At 42.1% G+C, this 9600-nt stretch overlaps 1 protein-coding gene across 1 annotated transcript in view; it reads left to right on the plus strand.

Moving 5' to 3' along the window:
- DCTN5 (dynactin subunit 5) overlaps positions 1-8631 on the plus strand; it is a 22483-nt gene extending 13852 nt beyond the window's left edge. Inside the window, exons 4-6 of the mRNA XM_003795731.2 lie at positions 2070-2181; positions 6705-6807; positions 8399-8631. Coding sequence (XP_003795779.1) covers positions 2070-2181; positions 6705-6807; positions 8399-8496 — 313 coding nt within the window. The 3' untranslated portion in view covers positions 8497-8631. The remainder of the gene's footprint in view (positions 1-2069; positions 2182-6704; positions 6808-8398) is intronic.
- Positions 8632-9600: the final 969 nt, after the last annotated feature.

Genomic DNA, 9600 nt, shown 5'->3' on the forward strand with positions numbered 1-9600 from the left:
TTTTTGGTTGCAGCCGTCATTGTTGTTTGGCGGGTCCGGGCTGGGGATTCGAACCCGCCACCTTAGGTGTACGTGGCTGGCACCTTAGCCGGTTGAGCTATAGGCGCCGAGCCTTTAAATTACTTTCAAAAGAAGTTCAAAGCCCTATAAATATGTTCTTTTTTTACGACTTTTTTGATTAACATAATTTAAATGTTCCATGGAAGTTTAACTATAGGTTCAAGTGTGCCTTGAGATAACAAAGGTTGAAAAACATTGATCTAGGTACTTTATATCAGCTCCAAACCAAATGTACATTCCAAGGTACTAAAATTAATTATAAATGTAATCACAGATCCACTGTCAGTGACAGTTGATGAATCTGGGAGAATGAGAATGATGTTAAAAGTCTGTAGAAAGCCTGCTAACTCCTCTCATCCCTTAATTCTTTGCTTAAATGTCACTTTCAATTAAACTTTTCCCACACCCCTGGACTGGGTAGATTCTCTTTGTTCTATACTCTCATAATTTGATATTCTATCTCTGTAGCCCTTGTCACAGTTATAAGTACTTACTTTCATAATTATTTCATCTCATTTATTCTCTTAATTGTAGGGTCCTCATGGGTAGGACTATGGCTCTTTTGCTCACCATTGTATCTCTCATTCCTAGCAGAGGGTCTGGTACATTGTAGGCACTCAGTAAAATTGGTGAATAAATAATATTTCAGAATGTTGAGTGCTAGAACTTATAGCCCATGAGCTTACGTCAATCTCCTGAAACATTATTGGGCATATTACTAAAAATGTCATTCACATGGGTGGCACCTGTGGCTCAGAGGAGTAGGGCACCAGCCCCATATGCTGGCAGTGGTGGGTTCAAACCCAGCCCCGGCCAAAAACCACACACACAAAAAAGAAATGTGATTCACAGCTCGGCGCCCGGCACCAGCCACATACACCGAGGCTTGTGGGTTTGAACTCAGCTTGGGCCAGCTGAACAACAATGACAACTGCAACCAATGGCCGGGAGTTGTGGTGGACGCCTATAGTCCCAGTTACCTGGTAGCCTGAGGAAAAGAGAATTGTTTAAGCCCAAGAGTTGGAGGTTGCTGTGAGCTGTGACGCCACAGCACTCTATCAAGGGCCACATAAAGTGAGATTCTGTCTCCCCCTCAAAAAAATGTGATTCTGAGCATTTTCAAAGGAAGTACAAATGAGCAAACATTCATTAATTTTATTTGGTGCCTGTTCTTTTAGCTTTGAAAATCTTTTCCTTTCTTCTTTGCATTTTCATTGCATATTTTTTCCTTTTTTTTTTTTTTAGACAGAGTCTCATTATGTCACTCTCAGCTGTGGCATAACAGCTCACAGCAACCTCAAACTCTTGGGCTTAAGCGATTTCTCTTGCCTCAGCCTCCGAAGTAGCTGGGTCTATACGCGCCTGCCACAATGCCTGGCTATTTTTTTTGTTGCAGTTGTCATTGTTGTTTGGCTGGCCTGGGCCGGGTTTGAATCCACAGCCTTGGTGTATGCAGCTGGCGTCGTATCCACTGTGCTACGATTGCTGAGCCTGCATATTTTTTTTTCCTACTATTTCTGACTTTTTTTTTTTTTTTTAATTTTGAGATGGAGTCTCACTTTGTCACCCTTGGTAGTGCTATGGCGTCATAGCTCACAGCACCCTCAACCTCTTGGGCTCAAGTGATTCTCTTGCCTCAGCCTCCTAAGTAGCTGAGACTGCAGGTGCCCTCCACAACACCTGGCTATTTTTAGAGACAGGGTCTCACTCTTGCTCAGGCTGGTCTCAAACCCATGAGCTCAGGCAATCCATCTGCCTTGGCTTTCCCGAGTGTTAGGATTACAGGCATGAGCCACTGTACCCAGCCTCTATTTCTGATTTTTGAGGTAGAGATTGCATTTATCTTCTTCAACATAGAATTTTTCTAGCCTGAGGATTCTTTCCTTGCTCAAAAAAGTCTTATTAAGACAAGATGATGAAGTTGAGATTATGATATGTAGTTCTATAATCCTAGACACAAAACTATATTACCTTGACCTTTCTTTTTTCATCTTCTTTTCCTTCTCTAGTGTTGCATTCTTTCCTTTACATATTGGGGACCATGTCTTTATTGAGGAAGATTGTGTGGTCAACGCAGCTCAGATTGGTTCCTACGTTCATGTTGGCAAGAACTGTGTGATTGTGAGTATGGTGCCTTGGCTGGCAAAGCAAGCTCATTTCCCTTCTAGCTCCCATCCCTTACATCAGTGGGACTTTGCTTCTGTGAGCAAGCAGAATAGGAGTATTTTCCAATCTTCCAAGGTTGAGTCTTTCTTGTCAGAGTTGAAGTTATTCCTACATGTTAATAATAGGCTAACTTTTATTGAACCTCTTCCATATGATGTTAAACTCTTTCCTTTGATTATTGCCCTGGATAAGACTCAGACCCTAAAATATCAAAAAGCTTATAGAAACAATGCAGTTTACATTCGAGGAGCCATAAGGGCACAGCAAATGATGCAGGAAAACCACATTGCTTCACAAACCTTTCCAGTCTGGGAAATGGTGGTTCTGTCAGATATTCTCATAGCAGAGGAATTCCTTAGTGTTAGGGACAGAAAGTCTTTGGCTCAGTCTGATGTTGAAGAAAGGGGAAAGATAGTAAAATCTTCCCTCTCCCTCTACCCTGTTTAATGAATTCTAGCCTTCCAAGCCACAGTTGGGTTTTTCTGATGGTTTTCTTGGCAAAATGAAGATATCACCAGAGTAGTCTAGTTCTATAACCCTGTCCTTTATCCCAGAGCAAAAGTCTGAATGGTTAAAATCCAGATTCTGGTCCCAATGCTTAGGGAATTCTACTTCTATTGTCAGGTGTTCTGCTTTTTGTACTACTTTTTATTTTTTCAATTTTTTTTATTTTTTGAGACAGAGCCTCAAGCTGTCACCCTGGGTAGAGTGCCATGGCATCACAGCTCACAGTAACCTCCAACTCCTGGGCTCAAGCTATTCTCTTGTCTCAATCTCCCAAGTAGCTAGGACTATAGGCGCCCGCCACTACGCCCAACTATTTTTTGGTTGTAGCTGTCGTTGTTTGGCGGGCCGGAGCTGGATTTGAACCCGCCAACTCAGGTGTATGTGGCCGGCACCTTAGCCACTTGAGCCACAGGTGCTGAGCCTGTACTATTATTTAATACATCCATTCATGACATGGTCATTGTTTAGTATTGATGATACTTGCTGAGCCTTGATAAATTCTCAAGTAATCTAGGGAGAAAGATTTGTTTAGAATTTTGGCATCTCAGAGCTAGCAAGAACTCTGTTAGAGTCCACTTGTCCCCATGACACACAGATCCTTCCTATAGCATCCCATTTGGTAGTCTAATTTCTGTGCAGATATATGAAGGTGTAGGTGTTTATTAGCATTGCTCAAATGCCTGAAGGGAAAGCTTAACAAGCAATACTAATAGACACTGTTAATTGTGTTATGAATTTTACGTTTATCTTTTTTTTTTTTTTTTTTTTGGAGACAGAGTCTCACTTTGTTGCCCTTGGTAGGGTGCTGTGGCATCATAACTCATAGCAACCTCAAACTCTTGGGCTTAAGCTATTCACTTGTCTCAGCCTCCCAAGTAGCTGGGACTACAGGCGCCCGCCACAATGCTGGCTATGTTTTGGTTGTATTTGTCATTGTTGTTTGGTAGGTCCAGGCTGGATTTGAACCCTCCAACGCCAGTGTATGTGGCTGGTGCCCTAGCCGCTGAGCCACAGGCGCCGAGCCACATTTATCATTTCTAATCTTGACAATATCCCTGCAGGTTTGGTTTTTTGTCCTCTTTCACAGATGAGGAATCCAAGATGCTAACCAACTTGCATAAGAATATGTAGGTGGCTGTAATACTAGCAACATAGTTACATACAGTTCTTGACTCTTCCTTGAAAACTTGTCAGGGAAGAACAAAGAAGTGTTTTCAGATGTTTACCTTCATACTATTACCAATCCATTTATGACTGCATTTTTGCAGCAGCATCATGATAGCTCACTGTGTATTTTGCTGCTGTTTGATCAGCTTACCAAAAATGCTCTGAAACTCAGTTAAGCATCATTTCTCTAAGTGGGCAGGGTGGCCAACTAGTGGACACAGCTGGTACCTACAGGCTGAGTGGTGTCTGGTGGTACACAGTGAAAAGATTCCTTTCTACTATTCTTTTCCAGGCCTTTTATTTGGGGATCCCTACATGGAATGTGTTATGCCTTCTGCAGCATGTTCTGTTCCTTTTACTCTGTGTCTCACGTGCTTAGTCTGAGTTATTAGGAGCTTACACATGACAGGAATTCTTTGAGTTAATATTAATTTCCGATTCACCGGGGAAATAGGTAGTTGCTATATTTCTCACATTACTACTAGCAGGTAATTTATGGAAAAGAACTTTCCAAGGAGGAATGAAGAACTATAGTCATAATTTGCGTTTGAGCTAAAGATGTTGGCAAGTATTGTCAGTACTATTATCTACCCACCTGGAAACAGCTTAGCCACTTGAGAATTCAGACTATGGGGGTATAAGCTTTTTAAGAAAATAATTTGGCAGTCTGCCTTTTCTTGGAAATACATATGATTTGTCTATTTAATAATGGAGGAACCAAATCGAAGTATCTTCATTTTCTCTGATAAAATCTGAGGTCTGGTCAGAATAGCTTTTTTTTTTTTTTTGGGAGGCAGAGTCTTAAGCTGTTGCCCTGGGTAGAGTGCCGTGGCATCACAGCTCATAGCAACCTCAAACTCAAGGGCTTAAGCAATTCTCTTGCCTCAGCCTCTCTGATAGCTGGGACTACAGGCGCCCGCTACAGTGCCCGGCTATTTTTTGGTTGTAGTTGTCGTTGTTTGGCAGGCCCTGGCTGGATTTGAACCCACCAGCTCTGGTGTATGCAGCTGGCACCTTAGTTGATGGGTTACAGGGGCTGAACCTTTTTTTTTTTTTTTTTTGAGATAGAGTCTCATGGATAGAGTGCCCTGGTGTCACAGCTCACAGCAACCTCCAACCCCTGGGCTTAAGCAATTCTCTTGCCTCACCCTACCCAGTAGCTGGGACTACAGGCACCCATCACAACGCTCAGCTGTTTTTGTTGTTGTTGCAGTTGTCATTGTTGTTTTAGCTGGTCTGGGCCGGGTTTGAACCTGCCAGCCTCGGTGTTTATGGCCAGCGCCCTACCCACTGAGCTATGGGTGCTGCCCTTTTTTTTTTTTTCTTTGAGACAGGGTCTCACTTTGTTGCCCAGGTTAGACTAGTGCAATGGCATCATCATAACTCACTGCAACCTTAAACTCCTGGGCTCCAGTGACCCTCCTGCTTCAAGCTCCTAAGTAGCTGGGACTACATGCATGTGCCACTACACCTGGCTAATTTTCCTATTTTCCAAGAGACTGGATCTTGCTCTTGATCAGGCTGGTCTTGAACTCCTGGCTCAAGTAATCATCCCACTTGGACCTCCCAGAGTGCTAGGATTACAGGTATGAGCCATTGTATGTGGCCCATTGTCTTGGTATTTGTTAAAGTTTCTGCATTCTAAGTCAGGTATATTTTAATCAGGTTGTCTGACCAGAGTACAAGTGAACTTATAGGCCCTGGTGATATAAATGCAATCCATAAAGAGTGTAACTTTTGTTTACACAGCAAGTAGTCTGAGGCACAACTTTAAACTATACAATAGAAGCCTCTTTTTCCTCAAGCCGTGAAACAGATGACTCTTCCAGGCCTTCTTTCTTCCCCTCAAAATAATGTGGATCTCTGCAGAACTGAAAAGTGGTGACAGTAAATAAAGTCAAGCATGAGGTTTAGCTCAGACATTCAAATAGCTACCACTCACCTGTGGGAGGAGAAATGAACTAATAATTTTATATCCAAATTTGTCAGGACTTTTCCAGTTGGAATTGACAGAAGAGCAAACAAACAAACCTTAAACTGATAGGTGCAAAGCAGAGTGGGTTGGGTAATATAAACCAGGAGTACAGAAATAGATTCTAATGTTGTAGCCAAATGGCTCCAGGGCTTCAGTCAACATCATGAGTGTTAGCCTCCACTCCTTTGCTGCTTTCCTCTGGGTGGTTCATTCTCAGGCAAGTTCTTCCACCATGGAAATAAGATAGAAGTTCCAGACTTCCAACCTATTTTCTGGAAACCCCAGTGTTTTTTTCCCAGTAGTCCAGAAGCTCTGAGGTTAAGGTTCATCAGACTAATTTGGGTCATATGACAATTTCCTACACCAGTTGCTGTGGTCAGGCTTCGGTTTGTTGTATGAGCTGGGGGTGAAACACATGGACTGAGATGGGAGTAGGGTGGTTCCCAAGGAAAATATAGGCTGTGTTATTAGAAGAAAGGGGAACAAATGCTGGGCAAACAAAAGAAAGATATCCACTAAATCAAAGGGAAAATTAAACATCTCTTGAAGACTGAAATTTGTATGATCTATAACGCCTAAGATAGCTTATATTGTTCCTAGCACACAGCTCTTCCCATTAAATGTACACAAAATATACTCTCACAATCCCGCCTCCTCCTCCACATCAGGTACTACCAGAAGTGTAGGGAATTGCAAACAACTCCTTATTACTTATGGTTACACAATATCATGAATGGGGGAAAAATAAAATAGACTTCCGTATAGCAGACTAGACAACTTATTACTCCCATTCCCAATCGATTTCCTATTAACAAGATTTTAATTTTAGGGGCGCCGATGTGTGTTAAAAGACTGCTGCAAAATTCTTGACAACACAGTATTACCTCCAGAAACTGTGGTCCCACCATTCACTGTCTTCTCAGGATGCCCAGGTAACATTGGTTATTGATTATTTTTATTTTAACTTTTTTAAAACTCATTTTTATTTTCCATTACAAAACTAACGAATGCAGTTTCTATCTCTAACAAATCTTGAGAGAGCTAACCTAAAAATTCACCTGTTACGTAGTATGTAGTACTATTATCTCAAATATAATGAGCATGTTTTTAAATGAACAGTTGTGTTCATGAGAAAATAAGGACATTATCAAGGGTCAAACACAAAGAGGAAAGTAAACCACCACTGTAAGATCGCATGGGTTAATGCTATCTTTATAATAGAGTACCTTACAGTGTGATACTCATGTGGGCACAGGAAACAAAGCCTCGGATCCACACATGGCAGAATGAGCCTCAAATATCTTGAAGCGTTATCACTCAGGAAAAGGTTGATGTTAAACAAATCCGCCACCAGTACTGGGACAATACAAAGCAGAATTTCTCTCCTGGCCTGGGCTCTTGGTAGAAAAAGGAAAAGTCTATGTAGAGAATTGTAACTATAGTGTTACCCTCATAGTTATAAACCAACCCTCATTTTGGTTAGGGGTTTAATTTATATATCTCATGTGGCCTAGGAATGCCCAAACTGAAAAGTTGGCATAAACCATGGTCTAAGACCAGTGGTACCTCTGAGACATGTGAGAGGAGCAAATGTATTACCTTTTGACCTCGGCTAATAGAAAGCCCACAGGTAAAGCCTTTTGGGAGTGCAGAGTTCCAAATTACGAAATATATGGGGGGGTGGCGCCTGTGGCTCAGTAGGTAGGGCACCAGCCCCATATACTGAGGGTGGCGGGTTCGAACCCTGCCCCTGCCAAACTGCAATGAAAAAATAGTCAGGTGTTCTGGCGGATGCCTATAGTCCCAGCTGCTCAGGAGGCTGAGGCAAGAGAATCGCTTAAGCCAGGAGTTGGAGGTTGCTGTGAGCTGTGATGCCATCACACTCTACTGAGGGTGATAAAGACTCTGTCTCTGAAATATATATATGTATGTATATATATGGAAAGAAAAATTATCTACACTCATATCAGAAAACTTGGAAAACACTGACAAGCAGAAGGAAGAAGAAAACCTCATAATTCCTCATCTTTACCCTAAGACAATCTTCTCCATATTGTTTTACAAGGTTGAAATCATGTATGTAGTATGTATAGAGGTACATCACAAATTCACAGATGGAAGATGATATGAAGAGAGAGATTTGACAGTGTATGATACCTTCTACTGGGTGGTGTAGTTGTTTTTCCACCATTTCTTAGTCTCATCACTCACATCATGATTATGAGTTTCAAAGATTTGCAAAATCATCACTTATTCTTTTGGGGAGGCAGTGACCATTCTGCTATGTCATGAATCTCTGCTTTTGTAGAGGAGGAAGACAAAATTTTGTTCAGTAACTTCCCTATATTGGGGTTCCACTGAGAAAGTTGAGCTGTTTTTACCAAGTGCTGGGCCAGAACAGCCCCAGCAATTGTTTTAAGTGCTTGTGCAACTGATCTGAGGTGAGAAGGATATTGCCAGAGAAATATCTTAACCTCTTTTAACTTATTCAAGCTCCTTAGAAACAGATCTTTCTTTTCCCAGGACTCTTCTCAGGGGAGCTCCCGGAATGTACTCAGGAGCTGATGATTGACGTCACCAAGAGCTACTACCAGAAGTTTTTGCCCCTGACACAAGTCTAGTGTCTTTGTCTCAAGTCTTGGATTTGCTTGAGCTCTAAGATGAACTTGGGGACAAAGTGAACCAGTCAGAATCTACAAAGAACTCTTGTGTCTTTGACGTGTTCTACCCTTCTTATAAAAACATTCTTGAGAATTGTTCAGTCCTTCAAGGCTTTAAATTCTTAAGAATTTAATAACAGGACAGCTGGAGGAGCTGTCTTCAAATGCTATGCTTACACCTTATCTATTAACAGTCACTTTGTACTATTATCTGTGGAACACAGAATCATGTTTCCAAAACTCCAACCCCTTGATCCAGTGGATGGCTAGATCCTGTCTGAAACAGGCCCATAGAGCAGCAGTGGCACTCTCTGAGCCTGGAGGTGATGTAGCTGCTCTGCTGCTCGTGGTTATACACTACCCATGCTGAGCCCCACTCACATAGATAATGCTCAGCATTCCTTAAGTTAACACATTTGGCCAGTTGCTACAATTGCTCATAATCCTGGGGAAAAAGCATTTGTGACTTTTCAGTGCCTCGATTCTTGTTGGCTATTAAAACTTGATGCAAGGGATAGTTAATGTTTTTCTTCTTCTCAAAATGATCTTAGCTGTGTCAGGGTGGTTAATAAAAGACTTTCTAACATTCCGATCTAGGACTTCTAGCTTTCACTAAAAAGGGGGACTTCAATACCCCAGATTTTACTTGTGTGAAGTTCTTTGTTGGAGTCTCCCATTGGATATCATAGAAGACACAGCAGTTGTAAACACTCACTCCCTGGCTTAGAACCATTCAGCCCATCCTGTATTTGCCATAAACCCCACAGTTCAGACTAAAATATCTATACTTTGAGCCCAATCACATATATTCATGAGGAGCTTTTATTTTTATTTTTTATTTTTTTGAGACAGGAACCTCAAGCTGTCTCCCAGGGTAGAGTGCTTGGCATCAAAGCTCACAGCAACCTCCAACTCCTGGGCTCAAGCGAGTCTCCTGCCTCAGCCTCCCCAGTAGCTGGGACCACAGGCGCCTGCCACGATGCCCAGCTATTTTTTGGTTGCAGCTGTTGTTGTTTGAAGGGCCCGGGCTGGATTCGAACCCGCCACCTTGGGTGTACATGGCTG

The sequence above is a fragment of the Otolemur garnettii genome, unplaced genomic scaffold, assembly GCF_000181295.1.
Source record: "Otolemur garnettii isolate 467f Iridium unplaced genomic scaffold, OtoGar3 scaffold00096, whole genome shotgun sequence".
NCBI classification, from domain to species: domain Eukaryota; kingdom Metazoa; phylum Chordata; class Mammalia; order Primates; family Galagidae; genus Otolemur; species Otolemur garnettii.